This window comes from Coenobita brevimanus, chromosome 71 (assembly GCF_032717465.1).
Source record: "Coenobita brevimanus isolate Jiangsu-jjx chromosome 71, ASM3271746v2, whole genome shotgun sequence".
Taxonomy (NCBI): Eukaryota; Metazoa; Arthropoda; class Malacostraca; order Decapoda; family Coenobitidae; genus Coenobita; species Coenobita brevimanus.
In genome coordinates this window covers 36,642,529-36,660,327 of record NC_137024.1, presented here as the reverse complement: position 1 = coordinate 36,660,327, position 17,799 = coordinate 36,642,529, and the positions used below count along the sequence as shown (strand labels likewise).

At 42.3% G+C, this 17,799-nt stretch overlaps 1 protein-coding gene and 1 non-coding gene across 2 annotated transcripts in view; one reads left to right on the top strand and one right to left on the bottom strand.

Moving 5' to 3' along the window:
- Nucleotides 1-6,742: 6,742 nt before the first annotated feature.
- The window catches only part of LOC145406748 (midasin), a 489,879-nt gene continuing 478,822 nt past the window's right edge, over nt 6,743-17,799 (top strand). The window contains exons 1-5 of the mRNA XM_080277847.1: nt 6,743-6,802; nt 7,588-7,820; nt 7,974-8,198; nt 9,365-9,605; nt 11,950-12,129. Coding sequence (XP_080133973.1) covers nt 6,743-6,802; nt 7,588-7,820; nt 7,974-8,198; nt 9,365-9,605; nt 11,950-12,129 — 939 coding nt within the window. The remainder of the gene's footprint in view (nt 6,803-7,587; nt 7,821-7,973; nt 8,199-9,364; nt 9,606-11,949; nt 12,130-17,799) is intronic.
- On the bottom strand, nt 17,058-17,176 carry LOC145406902 (5S ribosomal RNA). The gene has a single exon (XR_013898609.1). It is a non-coding gene; the product is annotated as a 5S ribosomal RNA (ribosomal RNA).

The window sequence follows — 17,799 nt, the reverse complement described above, 5'->3', positions numbered from 1 at the left end:
TCGCTCGGTGCCAACGAACACTCTCGCCGATGAGACGGAGAAGCGTGTACCTGGCCGCAAGCTTTCTAAGGAACGGATATCTGCTTTGTGTTGTGCCAATGCTAACGGCATGCACCGGCTTAAGCCCGTTATTGTTGGCCGTGCAAAGCAGCCTCGGTGCCTTCGTGGGGTGATGGATGTCCTTCCTGTCGTATGGTACCATTCTTTGAAAGCATGGTTCACAGCTGTGATTTTCAAAGACTGGTTTCACCATCACTTCGTCAAGGAGGTCATACATTACCAGACGAAGACACTGGGAATTCCTCGCGACCAGGTAAAGGCTCTCCTTCTCCTCGACAATGCACCTGCCCACCCGTGCGACAAGGACTTGGTTGCTGAGAATGGCCGTATTAGGTGCATGTTTCTGCCACCTAATACGACTGCTCTCATTCAACCCATGGACCAAGGAGTGATCGTGGCAACAAAGTGCCTGTACCGTCGGAAGTTCCTGGACGAGGTGATGGTGGTTCTCGGGGACGAGGACGAGCGCAGGGAAGGACGTGACACTCGAGGCAAGCGGACTTTGGAAAACCTTCGCCGCTACAACATCAAGTCTGCGCTGTACAACTGGGCTAGTGCATGGAAGGAAGTCCCTGTGAAAACTCTTGAAAATGGTTGGTCTCGTCTGCTTCTCGGAACAGATGTGGAGTACGATTTCCTAGGGTTTGACGTGGATGACTTCCATGCACGGCTACGTACGCACGGCGACGATGTTGATGTGGACGATGTTCGTGAGTGGTTGGACGACGACGAGGGCGATCCTGGGTATCAGACGTTGTCTGATATCGAGATCGCGTCTTCGGTTGCTGGTGTCAGTCCCGAACTTGAAGATTCCGACGACGAAGGCGATGATGATGCAGACTCCGCCCAGCAGGACACTACTCCAGCCATCCCCAAGCTGAGCGCACTCCGCGAACATCTTGAGTTCGTCCTAGACTACCTGGAACACCCGGACTGCGACAGGGAGATGGGGCCCTTGGGACTCGTGGAGGAAGTGCGTGCTTTCCGGCAGCGCATCATCAATCGCCAGAATCGTCGGTCCTTGCGTCAGTCAACGATTGACAGTTTTTTCAGGCCCGTGACCCCCGCTGTGCCAAGCCCTGGTTCCACTCCGTTGCCTCCCCAAGACAGGCCCTCATGCTCCGAGCCACAGCCCAGCACATCAGCTACAGTGGAGTCACCGCTCGACGTGAGTTTGCGGCTGTCTTCAGAGTCTTCTGTAGTCGGTATGCCATCACCACTACCCACCGATGCACCCCTTGGACGCCTGCCAGTGATACTCTCGGGCTCTGACAGTGAATAAACAGCAAGAACTTCTCCACTAGACCACACGGGAATTTTGAGTGTTGTGCAGTGTGGAAAACGGTGTGTTGTGTTAAGGTTTTCAAGTTGGGAGAAAAGACTAAGTAGAAAAGAAATTTAACGTAACTAACCTTCTTTGTTTTGGCTTTGGAAACTTAAAAAACTTGGGAAAAGTTAATGTGCAACACTTAAATTTAATGGAACATTATTTGGACTAAAGTGAACACTGTGAAAAGAACGGACTTCTGTGTGTTAGTGACTAAGTTCAGTGCAAGACTTCAGGAAGAGTGTAGTGCAAGTGCTTCAGGAAATCGTTCTTACTGTCAGAGTCCAAGAGGAGGCGGTTATTCATCGAGGTGGCCAGGGACTTGCTGTAAGTAGCCAAAATGTTTCATGTTGTACTATTTTCCATACTATATTTACCAGAATGTTTCATATTGTATTTTTTCCCATACTATACTTACCAGAAAGTGTCATACTGTACTTCTTTCCATACTAAACTTACCTCATGCATGTGCAGTAGGAATGTGTTTTTCAGAGTTCGGTTAGGTTCGGTTAGGTTCGGTTAGAGTCCATAAGTACCAGAATGTTTATTAATGTATGAACATACTTCTAAACCCACATTTTATGTGTCTATTGCATTTATTTCAGTCATTTATGTGCCTTATTGGTGTGATTTGGGTGTTAAATAGGTGCTATGCATGTCCGGAGGGAGTTGTATAGGTGTTTCTCTGTGTTAGGGTCCGTAAGTACAAGTCCATAAGCTGGGGCCCAATATCCGGACAAAACCAATATCCGAACCTACCGATGGCTCTATTGATCCGGATATTGGAGTGATTACTGTAGTTGAATAATGGTCAAACCTGTGGTCACCATACAGATTTCACTCTCCATTGTCCCTGTTTTATCATCTGTGTTACGGGTTTCACCTCCATTTTCTTGGCTTTGAACATCAGAGACTGCTACTGATACAAGCAATTCCTCATCCGACTCCTCTGTTTATTCAGCGATTGCCGGATCATCTTCATTATAACTCTTTCTCTTCTCCATATGTTACAAGTTTACAAATTAGTAATAACCACTCATCAGCACTTAATGTTGCTCCTATCTATCTGTCTAACTATTGCCAGACGCCTTAATCCCGTAAGGGGTGGCCACAAACAAATCACCTCCATGTCTCCCTGTCTCCTGCCATTTCACTGCCCTGCTTCCAGCTTACACCCCTCCTCTCTCATATACCTCTCCACTCCATTCCTCCAACTCATCCTTGGCCTTCCCCTCCCTGTACCCCCTCCACCTCACTCACATACACTCTCCTCATCAGTTTCTCACTCTCCATCCTCTCCACTTGGCCAACCACCTCAGTGTGTTTCCCCTAATGCTTCCTATCTCATCCATATCCACACCACAATGCTCCTGCTGACAGAAATATACTATTTAAACTGATGCAGTTATTATCCCACGAGGTATGCCGATATTACCCAACCTTGGAGAAAGGCTAGTAAGTATATATACATATTACTGTACTACTTACTGTATCAGCTGACTAATTATGGGTAAAAGTTGCCGTATAGAATCCCTAGTATGCATAGGGTATACAGGTTTGATCCAGGTGGGTTGTCCTGGAACACACAAACTTATTGCTCAGTATATACAGTACAATTTTCAGTCTCTGGAATACTGTATCTCTTATTTGTTTTTGTCAGTCAGCAGTATGCAACATAATAACTCATAATTGATTTCATATTAAACTTATCCTCATAAGGATCACAATATTGGAAAAAAAAAATACGCATTTGGAAAGTGTTCTCCTTCCTGAATAAAAAAAAAAAAGTGATAATATTACACCGCCAGTACGATAATACCCAATCATGTGGTATCTGTCCACTCTGTAGTCTACCTCGATCTTGCCCGTGGTCTCTCCCTCCCCGTTCCCCCTTCACCTCACCCACATACACACTCCTTGTCAGTCTCACATTCTCCATTCTCACCCCATGGTTAAATCACCTCAAGGTACTTCTGATGCTTTCCAACACATCCACGTCAGCACTACAACATGTCCTTATGTGTTTGCTTGTCTTGACATGTCTTTATTATGCTGGAATTAATGACAGATTTCAGATACAGTAGACCCTCCATTTACACCCTCCATTTACTGTTGGGGGTATAAACTACCATGTAAATGGAAACATGTTCAGTCTGCCCCCACCTAACGCGGCTATTTGCTTCCACACTGACCTTGCGTTGGGCAAGTATCACATTACAGGGACTCATGAAAACCCCTATCTCCTTCTCCACTCCTGCCCAAAGTTCACTTTTCCCCCCTTGTAGTGCAAAATTTATTTATATCCCCCAATTTAAACATCCTAATATGGTTAAAAGAATACATTAGGTCAATAAGACTTTCAATAAGACTTTTTTATTTTTTGCACCTTATGTGAGGAGAAGAGCAGACACACTTTGCCGGAGATGAGGTAGAGGAGGAGAACACAAGGCAAGCTGAGGAGGATGGTGTGGGTAGGAGTGGGCTGAGAGGGGATGTGGGAGGGAGGTAGGAGGGTCCTTATTGGTTGGGTGGCTGGGTGAGCGAGAAAGGCGAAGCGAGATTGGCAGGCAATGACGTCAAATATTGTGAGGCTGCGTGATTCACACCACATCACAGCCTGCCTGGTTCAAATTACTGTACCATGTTATGCTAACAGTGCCCACGTTAGAATTTTTATTTTTTCTGCAAAGTCATTCTGTGTTAGAGCAACATCACGTTACAGCAAACTGCGTTAGGCGAGGACAGACCGTAATTCATCCCTTAACCCCTGCATGCCGGGCTCTTTATAGCGCCGTCGTTCACTCACTATGGGAATTTTCCCGACAATAATCTGCTTTCATACTTTAATATCTTGGAAACTACAACAGTTAGGGAAGCAAATTAAAGACCATATTACTCACCAACTCTTCTTTTTATGAATGAAAGTATCCCTGGGTCTGTAGGTCTTTGTGTCAATTATAGTAGGACTCGTGCATGTTTGCGGCTGTGGTGTGGCCCGCACCTGTGTACAGTGTTGCCACGTTTTCTATACCGTTATCTCTCTCTCTCTCTCTCTCTCCTGGCGGGAAATGTGAGCCACCCTGAGTACTTTTGTTTCTTTTATAAGTTATTTATAATTGTGCTTTCATTTGTTAATTTGGTTTTGTTATATTTAGTAGTAGATGGAGTGTCAAAGTTACTGTCTGCTGAGAGGTTTGTTACATTACTGATTCATACACCCCGACGTAGTGGGGTGTGGGTGTAGGTGTGGGTGGGAGTGTGGATGTGGGTTTGTTGGGGTGGTGGTCCAGGGGGGAGGGGAAGTGTGAAGGGGGATTTGACCTGAGACACCCAGGAGGGATTAAGAAGGGAGGAGAGGGGAAGGGGGGGCTGGATTCACCTACCACGTGGTCAGTATTAGAAGAGAGAGAGAGAGAGAGAGAGAAATTACGTGTATAGATATATGTGCATCAATAGGAACAATGTATATCAGTGTGTGCAGTATGTACAAAGGAACAAATGAATACAAAGAAGGCAGTGACAGACCTCTCTCTCTCTCTCTCTCTCTCTCCTGGCAGGAAATGTGAGCCACCCTGAGTACTTTTGATTCTTTTATAAGTTATTTATAATTGTGCTTTCATTTGTTAATTTGGTTTTGTTATATTTAGTGATGCCGACAATGCATTCAATGCATGCCTCTCTCTCTCTCTCTCTCTTTTATTATTATGGGTGTGTAAGTATTGCCACTCACAAGAATTACATGAATTATTTCTTTTACTTTGGATATTGGCATATTTCTTCTTTTTTCAGGCTCATTCTCTTATATCCATAACTGTGATATTATTACCCACCCTAAAACTACGCTAAAAACCATTAAAAGTGACTACAATTTCTTTTAGCAACACTGTACAATATGTATGCCATGTTTCTGTGTTACTGTATAAATATTTTATGCATAATAAGATTACTGTTGATTCATCCATCAAAACACACAAATGTAAGTGTTATTCATCTGAATTTATCGAATTTGTGATGCATTGTACATAAATAGCTTCCGTTTCACATCGCAAGTTGGGGAAACGTGGCACCATTGTCCACAGGTGCGGGCCACACCTCATCCGCAAACGGGCGGGAATCCGACTATAGTAATGATGTGAGGAAGAGGACTAATTTTTACCCTGAGAATAAGATGTGTTTGTGTGTCTGCCCACAGCTCCAACTATGGTTTTGGTGTCAACATGATAACTTCTCCATTACTAGATAACCAGACACAGTGGTGTCCAAGGCATACCCTATGGCACTATCACTGAATCCTTTCCTAATATCCTTGGAAAGAGGCTTGGCAGGAGTGGATGAGGCAAAAGTCCATGTGAGGCTGGAATGGAATCGGACATGAAGGGTTAAGAAAAATCGCCTTACACCTGGCAGAGTCACAGAAATGACTGAGGTGTGGTTGGCCTGTCTGGTGGGAATCCCTCCTTAGCTTTTGGTGATGAGATAAAGTGGCAGCCACTTCAAATTGTTGTGCGAAAAGTGCAGTTCTGAACGACACCCGGCACTTAGGGGTTAACCCCTCAAGACTGATGCCACATGATCGTGCTTTTTTGTAATTTGACACCCCAGCCTATCCTGCATGATCAATAAAGACGCACAAAAAACTAGGGGAGGGTAACTCCGCCCCTTTGGTGACGTATAGGGGATCAGACCAATGAGAACTAGAGTGTCTGGGGTGGTATGGCACGATTGGCCCCCTAAGGTGGGGGAGTAGTAACCCCCCACCACCACCACCACCACTGTCACTTTACCTCCCTCAACCCCAGTGCGTGATCTCCACATTGTCCCCTCCCAACCAACCATACCCCAACATATCCCCTACAGTGGTGTGTGTGCATAGTAACCCTTCTCCCTTCTCCCTTCTCCCCCTCCCTCCTTCCCCAATCCCTTCATCCTCCTTCCCCCTCCAGCCAGACACACTCCACCTCCACTTTTTGGCTGGCTTGTTTTGTTGCTGTGGGCATATTCCACGCTGACATTTCATGCCTAGGGAACACTTCACATTGACATTATTTATGTACTGTATATTTAATTATTTACCGTAAATAATGCATTTTCTGTACATTTTCTATATTCGCCCATGGGGGATTGGTAACTTTTTTGCATCTTTGACAGGCAATTGTGCGATAACAATTTGGTCAATCTGGCTGAAACATACATTTTCGGGTGTGTAAATTCAGTCTCTTGAAATGTGAAAGAAAAATTTTTACCTTGGTGAAAGTTGAAAAATCGACCCTGTTTTGCAGCTGGAGGGACAGACCTGCTGAGCAAATTGCGTACTTTAGGGGTTAAGAGCCATTGTTGTTTGACTGATGTGGGGAGATGACATCCCCAAATTTTCCCAAGTCCCTGTTTATCCCCATCATACACATGCAAAGAAATGTACAGATCATAATTAGACTTTGGAGCAGTGCAAGAACAAAGTCAATCTGTCTATAACCAGGTGCCATAATCCCACAAGGGGTGGCCATTTGTCCTTTAGTTAGTTATTTATGGGGAACGGTACTAACCTTTTGCCAACCTACGCAGGGAACCAGATGGGTTGGTTATATTGTTATCACCCAGCATTGTAAATGGTATCCTGGTGTACAGAAAGCCATTAGGGGTGTGTAAAGCCACCTGAAAAGGAATGAAGAGTAATAAGAAGCGACAGGAAAGATGGGAGAAATAGGAAAAGAAGAGGGCAGACAAAAAAAAGGTGAAAGAATAAATAGGGAGCATTACATCAAGTGAGTGGATGATGGAGGTGATGGTTGTTTTGTAATTTGGGGTTATCTGAGGGGACTGAACAGTGCTTCTGATCCCTTAAGGCCTTAGAACACAAACAGTCACCCTCCCCCCCCCCACCCCGATGTTTTGAATGTTGATGTACAGAAATGGAATGTTGGTTGACAGTTTTTCCTTGCAAACTGAATCAGAACCACGTACAGGGATCGGGGTAGAGGTTCGCATATTTATTGCCGGGTAAATTGTGTTTTTTGTAATCAGAGGGCACATAAACAGAGGGTCTGCTATATCTAGTACAGCAATTATGATTTAGTCAATAATGGTCATAAGTGAAAAATTGTGAAAGAAATGAAATGAAGTATTGTACTCGTGCATGCCAAATTGAATTACTGTACTGCTACTGAGTTGTCAGATCATAAACGAAGCATACATTTTTTCAGGTATGGAGTGAGAATGAATGGGAACTCATCCTGAGAAGTGCTAGCCAAATACTCCTGGACCCACATGTAACTGTCCTTGTTGGAGTGAATCTACGACCGTGGTTGCTGGAACTGCTGGGACGTGCTGAGGCAGCAACTAGAAAGACCAGGCAGACTGGAGGTGGCAGTGGACTTCATTATGCTCTTTGTGTGGCACTTAGCAAGCTGGTCACCTTCAGTAGTAATGCTGCCAGGTGGGTATACTAACTATTTGGCCTAAAACATTGCACAGTGATAGTTGCCACTTCCTGTGCCAGTACAAGGAGGTGGAGTTTTTTTTTTTAATTATTCTTGCTGATCACAATGAGATCTTACTGTTGGAAGTGTACCATGATTATATTTTTCAGATTTTGCCTCAACTACTTCCAAGTTGCAGCAGCCCCATTTGAAAGTGAAGAGAAATGTTCTGAACCAGCAGCAAAAAAAATTAAGAGACAGGGTGATGATGTGAGTGAAAGGGATCGATTACAGGCAGCACTGGACCTCCTGTTTCAAGTGAGAGCCCTCACAGATATTTGGAAATGCTCACAGCTTCTTCATTATCTCAGACACAGCTGTGAGGAAGTAAGATGGTAAGTTATGTTACATTTGTACTGTAGTTGTTTAGAGCTCATCATCCTCTTTCTCCATGATTTAGATCTTTAATTGTGCTTTTCTTGAAAGATGTAGAGTTGTTGTTGATACCCCAGGCTCATCTGAATGGGAACCCAGTATACTGCAGACTGAAATTGCCCTTCAGCATTCCACCATCCCCCTTTCAGGGGATAGGAAGGGAGTTGAGGAACATATGCATAGGTGGTCAATAGAACTATCTATAGCCAGACACCATAATCCTGTAAGAGGTGGTTGTTTGTCTTTGAGTTACCCGGTATTTGCTTTACAGGGGGGGACACAAACCTTCTGCCAACTCACTTATTGACAAATAAGGAACACGTATGGGTAGGTCATTTAACTGACTTATTTATGAATTGTTAATATAATAGTAATTTAATGTGGAGTCACATGGAGAGACAGACTGACAAATGAGGATGTGAAGGAGCATTGTGGTGTGGATGTGGATGTGGATGTGATATGAAGCATTAGGATAAACACATTGAAGTGGTTTGGCCACATGGAGAGGATGGAGAGTGAGAGACTGACAAGGAGAATGTATGTGTGTGAGTCAGGTGGAGGGGTAGAGAGGGAGGGGAAGGCCAAGGATGAGATGGAGGGATGGAGTGGAGAGGTATGTGAGAGAGGGGGGTTTGAATCGCGAGCGGGGAAGTGAAATGGCGGGGGACAGGGTGACGTGGAGGCAATTTGTTTGTGGCCACCCTGTATAAGGGATTAAGACATCTGGCAATAGACAGATAGATAGATAATTCATTAAAAAACAAAAAAGTATGCGCCAGCAGTTCTCTCTCTCTCTCTCATGTTTTAGGTGGGAATCATATTTGGGAAGATTATGATTGTACTTATGAAAAAATCCACCTTTTCTGACATTTGAACAGTATTATATGTACAGTATGTTTTTCTCTCTCTCTGTCTCTCTCTCTCTCTCTGATCTTTTAGGTGGGAGTCATATTTGGGAAGATTATGATTGTACTTATGATAAAATCCATCTTTTCTGACATTTTCTTTGAACAGTGTTATATGTATGTTTTCGTCTTTCTACATTCCAAGAGTAATGGACGGATAATTGTTTTACTACACCATGAATAGTTTTTTATTTTATAATGACTCTTTTTTTTCTTCACAGGTTGGCATGCCAATGCATAGGAATTCTTTCAAGAATGAACGAGGAGCAGCGGGAGAAATTAATCCTGCAGCATGTGTCGCTAGAGACCCACAGAAAGCTAACTGTTCAGAATCGCCTGACCCCAGCTCACCACTTGCCAGACATTTGGAATGATGACATTTCTAAAGAAGCTTGTCCAATGTCTAGGCACACTGTTGTTATCAATGGTGTCTCCCTCCCGGTGTTTGACAAAAAGTCGCAGGTATCTACAGTTTTATCAGTGAAATATATTTTAGTTTTTTATTAACCTTTTCAGCCTGTGTACCTATTTAAATTTTATTTTAGTTAGTGCTAGGTAGTCATATTTAGTGTCAGTAAGACATCTCCTTGCTAAAACTACACGTCCCCCCAAAGGGAGAATCACACCAGCCACGAGTTGATATGTATCTAGCATGGCTCGGAATTCGACCTTGACCTACTATCACCAATTTCAAACTAGGAGGTTTTCATTCCTACTACACACCCATAAAATTTTGTGATATGAGCTTCACATTGAGTGACAAGCCAAATGTTTTCCTGTAAGCCAAGAAACCGTTTACAACGCTGGGTGGTAACCATATAACCAAACCATACGTGCTCCCTATGTGTCACCAAGTGGGTTGGTGGAGGGTTAGTGTCCCTCCCCGTAAAACAAATAACTTAAAGTCAAATGGCCACCCCTTACAGGGTTATGGTGTCTGGCAATAGATAGATAGACAGCGGTTGCGAAGTTATCCTGCAAACAGACACACAGACCTTGACCTGCTTTCACCAATTTCGAACTTGGAGATTTTCATCCTTAGTACACACCTGTAAAATTTTGCAATGATATCTTGAGCAGTTATGAAGCTATTGTGTTGAGAGATACGCAGACAAATTAAACATAATACCAGCTTCGCTATCTCGGCTGGTAATAAATCCATTAGGTCAGGTGTTAGCATAGTTTCTAACTTCTGTGATTGTTCATATCTGTCTTTCTGTCCATCAATCCATCTGTCTATTTCTGTATGTAAATACACTATGTATATGTATGTGCAATATACAGTATATATTGTTTCGTTTTGGTGTAATTTTTGAAGGCTGAAACATGCTTGCATGTATCGACCTTGGTCACTTGATGGTGGCTTTCCATGCTGTTTGATGAGTGGCAGCCTCCCTGTTTAGTCTCTTAACCCTGAGGTCACACTTAATGACCTCATCCTATGTCCTTTTCAGTCTGCCCCTTGCAACCCCACCCCCAGTAATACTGCTTTTCAATACAATACAGTACCTTATTTGAAGGACTTTCAGCCGTACTTCCATTGGCAGAAGGTGTTCTTACCCAAGGCCACATAATATAGTATAGGTGAAAATAGTGTTATCCAACCAAAACACATTTTCTAACAAGTGGTCTCTGAACTCATTGTATTGCATGGCCCCTTATTTATGTACAGCTCCCTTATGAAACATTTCTGTCTAAATTCTTAAATGATTGGGTCTCTAAGCTGACCTAGGAGACTAAAGTTTTTAGTACTGTAAGATAATTTTGTACTGAGAATTTTTCTTCCTGTTGTCATTGATTAGTCTCAGTGTGTCTGGCCCAGCAGACCCTTTAATCCATCAACCACAGGCAGGCAGCTGCCCTTGCCTGGCTGTCCCATGCATTGAACCATTGTTCCCTTGTGGTTGACAGCACCTCGCTACAGTGATGCGTGGGGAAAAGTGTAGAGCAGGGCTGTTCAGCTACTGTAGAAGTAGGGCAGAATTATGAAACTCAGATTAACATAAGGGCCATACATTATTTTACCTCTATTTTTCCCCTTAGTCTAAACACTTATACAAAAAAAGAAATGAGAAATTTATATACTGTATATGTAAAATGCTTACATGGAATGGGGCACCACAAATCTCCAGAGTTTTACACATTCTGAGAAGAGGCTTTTAGGCAGTAACTCGTGTAGTGATGAAAAAAGAGAGAGAACAAGATAAAACAATATTGATGTTTGCAACTCGACTTCTTGACTCTGGCGAAGTTAACAGGGCTTTGCAATTAGCTGTTCACATAAATGGCGAAGGTCTTGTAATCCATATGCTTAAAGCTGTGCTTTGGAAGCATTTTGGTGTTCGTGCCCCTATACCTTATGTATGTGCCCTGATTTTAACATTTGTCATCCCCCCATTGGAATTGCTACTGCAATTACTGATTGCTGCAGTGATACAGAACTTGAAGAAAGAAAGTTCATTTTAGGTCTCTTACACACTGTGTGGGTAATGGGGGATGCTACAGGTTAAACATAATTTCCTGAAAGAGATATTTAAGGGAAAGTTATGGATTTCAATATCTTTCCCCTCTTTGTTGCTGCAGAGGGTTTTTATCAGCACCATTGCTGGATACAGTTCTGTGCCTCATTTCACACAGTCTCCTCTGATTTATGTCCTACATTGACTGTTGTTCAGCACTATGGGTCACCCGTGTGTGTGTGTGTGTGTGCAGAAAACAGGATCAGATCTCCCTGTCTGATATGACAGAAATTGGGGATATGATAATGACTTTGAAAATAATTCATTGTTCATTTTGTATTGCATAGGACAAGGAAGGTTGTCTTGTGTCAGTGGGTAGCACAAATCGCAATCTGGAAGGTGTTGCCTTGGGTGTGTGTCAGGGGCGTCCAGTTCTGATCCAGGGACCTGTTGGCAGTGGCAAGACCTCCCTTGTGGAGCACTTGGCCATGCTTACTGGCCGTAGGAAAGCACCTCATTTAACCAAGGTAAGAGAAACTGTACTATGGTGCATATATCAGTGCTTTATAGTAACATTGTTGTGTATAGTTTTGTATTTTGTTTGAAATTTGAAGTTACAGTAATATGAATTTCTTGTAATTATTTTATTAATTAAGGCCTATTCGATCTTCCCTGAGAAGAGAATACAAGAGCCTTAAGCTCTTGAAAGCTGGAAGCTGATTGGCTGTTGTTCCTTTGTCCAAAAGTTTATAAGTAATAAAAATATATATATATATATATATATATATATATATATATATATATATATATATATCTGTATATAGGGAAGAGGTTATGTAGATCAGATATTCATTCTTAGATCTTTAGTGGAAAAGTTTCTAGAGAAGGGAAAGAAGTTGTATGCGGCTTTCATGGATTTAGAGAAAGCATATGACAGGATGGATAGACAAGGATTGTGGAAAGTATTAAGAATATATGGAGTTGATGGGAAGTTGTTGAATGCTGTGAAGAGTATGTATGATGGTGCATGTGGATGGTGAACTGAGTGAATTTTTCTCTTTGAAGGTTGGGTTGAAATCGGGATGTGTCATGTCTCCATGGTTGTTCAATCTGTACATGGATGGGGTAATAAAAGAGGTACAAGGTAGTGGATGTTGGAGTGGCCCTGGTGAGAGAGGGTAGTGTTTGGAAACTCCCTGCACTGTTGTTTGCAGATGATACTGTGTTGTTGAGTGAAGACGAAGGAGAGCTGCAAGGCGTGGTGAATGAGTTTGGGAGAGTGTGTAAGAAACAGAATCTAAAGGTGAATGTAGGGAAGAGTAAAATGATGGTCTTTGAGAGAGGTGAAGTCAGTTAATGTACAGCGAGTAAGGATGGAGGTTTGGAGGGTGAAGTGCTTGAAAGGGTACAGCAGGGAAGAAAGGTTGCTGGTTCCTTGAAAGCAGTGATAAGAAGCAGGGAAGTGAGCTTGTAAGTGAAAAAGTTACTACATGACAGTATTGTGATACCAACTCTGACATATGGAAGTGAAGCTTGGACGTTGCTGGAAGGACACAAGTCGAGAGTGAGAGCAGTGGAAATGAGTTATTTAAGAGGAGCCTGTGGAGTCACATGGAGAGACAGGCTGACAAATGAGAATATAAAGGAGCGTTGTGGTGTGGATGTGGATGTGATAGGAAGCATTAGGAGGAATACACTGAGGTGGTTTGGCCATGTGGAGAGGATGGAGGGTGAAAGACTGACAAAGAGAGTGTATGTGAGTGAGGTGGAGGGGAGAAGAGGGAGGGGGAGGCTGAGGATGAGATGGAGGGATGGTGTGCAGAGGTATATGAGAGAGGGGGGTGTGAATTGGGAGCGGGGCAGTGAAATGGCGGGGGACAGGGTGACGTGGAGGCTATTTGTTTGTGGCCACCCCGAATGGGATTGAGGCGTCTGGCAATAGATAGATAGATAGATATACAGTATACTGTATATATATATATATATATATATATATATATATATATATATATATATATATATATGAGAGGTGGAAGAGAGAGTTATATGTAGAAAGAAAGAGAGAGGTGAAAAGATTAGTAAGAGAGAGTAAAAAGAGAGTGGATGAGGAATTTGGAAGGAATTTGAGTGTAAAGTGGAGGGACTGTAAGAAAATGTTCTGGAGAGAAGTGAAAAGAGTAAGACAGGGTGGAAATGAAGTTAGCAGAGGAGTGAAAGATAAAAATGGTAGATTACTAGTGGAGAAGGGAGAAAAAGTGAGCAGATGGCGAGAACACTTTAAGGAATTGTTGAACGTAGAGGATGGAAGTAATGCGAGTATAAGTGGCTGGGAGAAGAAAGGAGGTGAGAAGACAGGAAGAAATCAGTAGGATAGAAGTTGTGGAAGCAATGAAGAAAGTTAAATCGGGGAAAGCCCCAGGAATTGATGGAGTGTGTGGTGAAATGCTGAAGCATGGGGGAGAGATAGTAGTAGAATGGATGTGGAAGATGTGCAGATTGGCCTGGGAGGAAGGTAGAGTCCCGGAGGATTGGAAGTCAGGTATAATTATTCCCTTGTACAAAGGAAAACGGGAAAAAGAAATGTGTGGTAATCATAGGGGCATTTGTCTTCTTAGTATATGAAAAGTGTATGGTAGGATACTTATTGACAGAGTTAGAGAAAGAACAGAGAAATTAGTTGGAGAAGAACAGGGAGGCTTTAGGAAGGGAAGAGCTTGTGTAGATCAGATATTCATTCTAGATCTTTAGTGGAAAAGTTTCTAGAGAAGGGAAAGAAGTTGTATGTGGCTTTCATGGATTTGGAGAAATCATATGACAGGGTGGATAGACAAGGATTGTGGAAAGTGTTAAGAATATATGGAGTAGATGGGAAGTTGTTGAATGCTGTGAAGAGTATGTACGATGGTGCGAAGGCTGCAGTGCGTGTGGATGGTGAACTAAGTGAATTTTTCTCTTTGAAAGTTGGGTTGAAACAGGGATGTGTCATGTCTCCATGGTTGTTCAATCTGTACATGGATGGGGTAATAAGAGAGGTACAAGGTAGGGCAGTGGATGTTGGAGTGGCCCTGGTGAGAGAGTATAGTGTTTGGAGACTCCCTGTACTGTTGTTTGCAGATGATACTGTGTTGTTGAGTGAAGACGAAGGGGAGCTGCAAGGCTTGGTGGATGAGTTTGGGAGAGTGTGTAAGAAACGGAATCTAAAGGTGAATGTAGGGAAGAGTAAAGTGATGGTCTTTGAGGGAGGTGAAGTCAGTGAATGTACAGCGAGGTTGGATCGTGAGGTATTGGAAAATGTGAGTACGTTTAAGTACTTGGATAGTGTGATGAATAAGGATGGAGGTTTGGAGGGTACAGCAGGGAAGAAAGGTTCCTGGTTCTTTGAAAGCAGTGATAAGAAGCAGGAAAGTGAGCATGGAAGTGAAAAAGTTACTACATGACAGTATTGTGATACCATCTCTAATGTACGGAAGTGAAGCTTGGACGTTGTTGGAAGGACCCAAGTCAAGAGTGAGAGCAGTGGAAATGAGTTATTTAAGAGGAGCCTGTGGAGTCGCATGGAGAGATAGGCTGACGAATGAGGATATAAAGGAACGTTGTGGTGTTGATGTGGATGTGATAGGAAGCATTATGAGGAACACACTGAGGTGGTTTGGCCATGTGGAGAGGATGGAGGGTGAAAGACTGATGAAGAGAGTGTATGTGAGTGAGGTGGAGGGGGGAAGAGGGAGGGGGAGGCCGAGGATGAGATGGAAGGATGGGGTGGAGAGGTATATTAGAGAGGGGGGTGTGAGTTAGGAGCAGGGCAGTGAAATGGTGGGGGACAGGGCGACTTGGAGGCGATTTGTTTGTGGCCACCCCAAACGGGATTGAGGCGTCTGGCAATAGATAGATAGATAGAAATAATGTATGGATAAAAAGATGCCTAACACAAGAGGAACTGGAATTACTGAAAGAGAAGTATAAGGAAGCAAAAACTAAAAATGAGGGAAGATCAGAGGAGGAGAAGAATACATTTTTTTACAAAGTAATAGGATTGCAGGTACAAAAGTGGTACATAAACAGGAGGGAATAAAAAGGAGGAAGGTAGTAGAACCAAGTCATGATATGTATATAAACAAGATGATTAAGTTGATGTACTCAAATGTGGATGGAATGGTATCTACATTATTAGAGATGAATGATTATATCAGAAAATGAACCACATATAATATGCCTAACTGAAACAAAATTAACACCAAGGATATCAGATGACATCCTAAACTTAGAGGAATACAATATATGGAAAAGAGATAGGAACTTAAAAAAAGGAGGAGGAATTATAATATTCATTCATTGCCAGATGCCATGTATCCCAAATGGGGTGGCCAAGGGCTTAGAGTTAATTGTTTTACAGGGAGGGGCACTAATCCTCCACCAACCCCACTTGACACATAGGGAGAACGTTATGCCAACAGCATCTGGTGTTCCTAGGCGGTCACCCATCCAAGTACTAACCAGACCCAAGATTGCTTAATTATAATATTAACTAAGAAAAATCTAAAAGTCAAAGAAATAAAACCAGATATACCCTCACAAGTAGAACTGATTGCAGTAGAGATCAATACATCTGAAGGGAAAGTAATTGTAGCCAATTTGTACATGCCACCTAGATCAAACACATGGGAAAGAGGCGAATATGAGGAACTTGCAGAGAGTACAATTCATAGTTTAAGAGCATTACTACATAGAATGGAAGAGGAATCAGAAAGAATTATACTAACTGGAGATTTTAATACAAATATAAATTAGAATACTCTAGATATAATAAGCCAAGAAAGCTGTTGGGACCAAAAGCTCCTGGATCTCTTGCAGGAGTTTTTCCTAACGCGGCATGTAAGGGAAAGCACCAGAAAAAGAGGACTCGATGTGCCCTCAATGCTAGATCTTATATTTACTAGGCAAGAAAATGATACTGACAGTTTAATATATCACCCTCCATTCGGCGAAAGCGACCATGCAGTACTAAATTGCAACTTCAGGATTGCATATGACATAGATAACAGCAATGAAAGTTACAAAAAAAGCCTAAACTATAAAAAGGGAAAGTATCATGACCTAAAGAAGTACTTCATAGAAATTGATTGGGAAAAGGAGCTTAGAGGACAAGATTTAAATGCTATATATAAAAAATTCTGTGAACTTTATGAAATAGGAGTCCAGAAGTACATCCCACAGCACAAAGAAGCAGAAAAGAAAATAAAGAAATGGTTCAATACAGAATGTAAAAAATCAAAAGAAAAAAAGAGATTAGTTGTGGAATAGATACAGAAGACACAATAGTGAAAGGGCATATTCATTCATTCATTGCCAGACGCCATGTATCCCAAACGGGGTGGCGAAGGCTTAGAGTTAATTGTTTTACGGGGAGGGACACTAATCCTCCACTAACCCCACTTGACACGTAGAGAGAACGTTATGCCAACAGCATCTGGTGTTCCCAGGCAGTCACCCATCCAAGTACTAACCAGACCCAACGTTGCTTAACTTCACTGATCGGACGGGAAGCGGTGTACTCAATGTGGTATGGCCGTTGTAACAACTATAAACAGGCAAGAAACGATTTTACAAGAATAAAGAGGGAAGCCCAAAAACAGTTTGAGGAGGATATCATATATAAAAGCAGTGATCAGCCGAAGCTATTTTACAGTTACATCAGAAGCAAAACCAAAGTAAAAGATAAAATACAATTCATTACGGACGAGGGAATCACCTATACACAAGAGAAGGATATTTGTGATGCACTAAATAAGAATTTCCAATCAATTTTTACAGAAGAAAAAACTTTTGAGAGGGACTATGTGGAACATGCATGCCCACACATACTACCAGATATATAAATATCAGAAACTGTGGTACAGGAGGAGTTAAGTAAATTAGACAAAGGAAAAGCAAATGGTCCTGATGAAATTTCATGTTGGGTGCTACATGAATGCGCAAAGGAGCTAAGTAAGCCATTATCTTTAATTTTCAAGAAATCCTTGAGACAAGGTAAACTACCTGATATTTGGAAGAAAGCAAACATTGTTCCTTTATTCAAGAAAGGGAATAGACAAAATCCACTCAACTACCGACCAGTATCACTAACCAGTGTTGTAAGCAAGGTATTAGAAAAGTTTATAAGAAAAGCTTGGGTAAATCATCTAGAAGAACACAATATG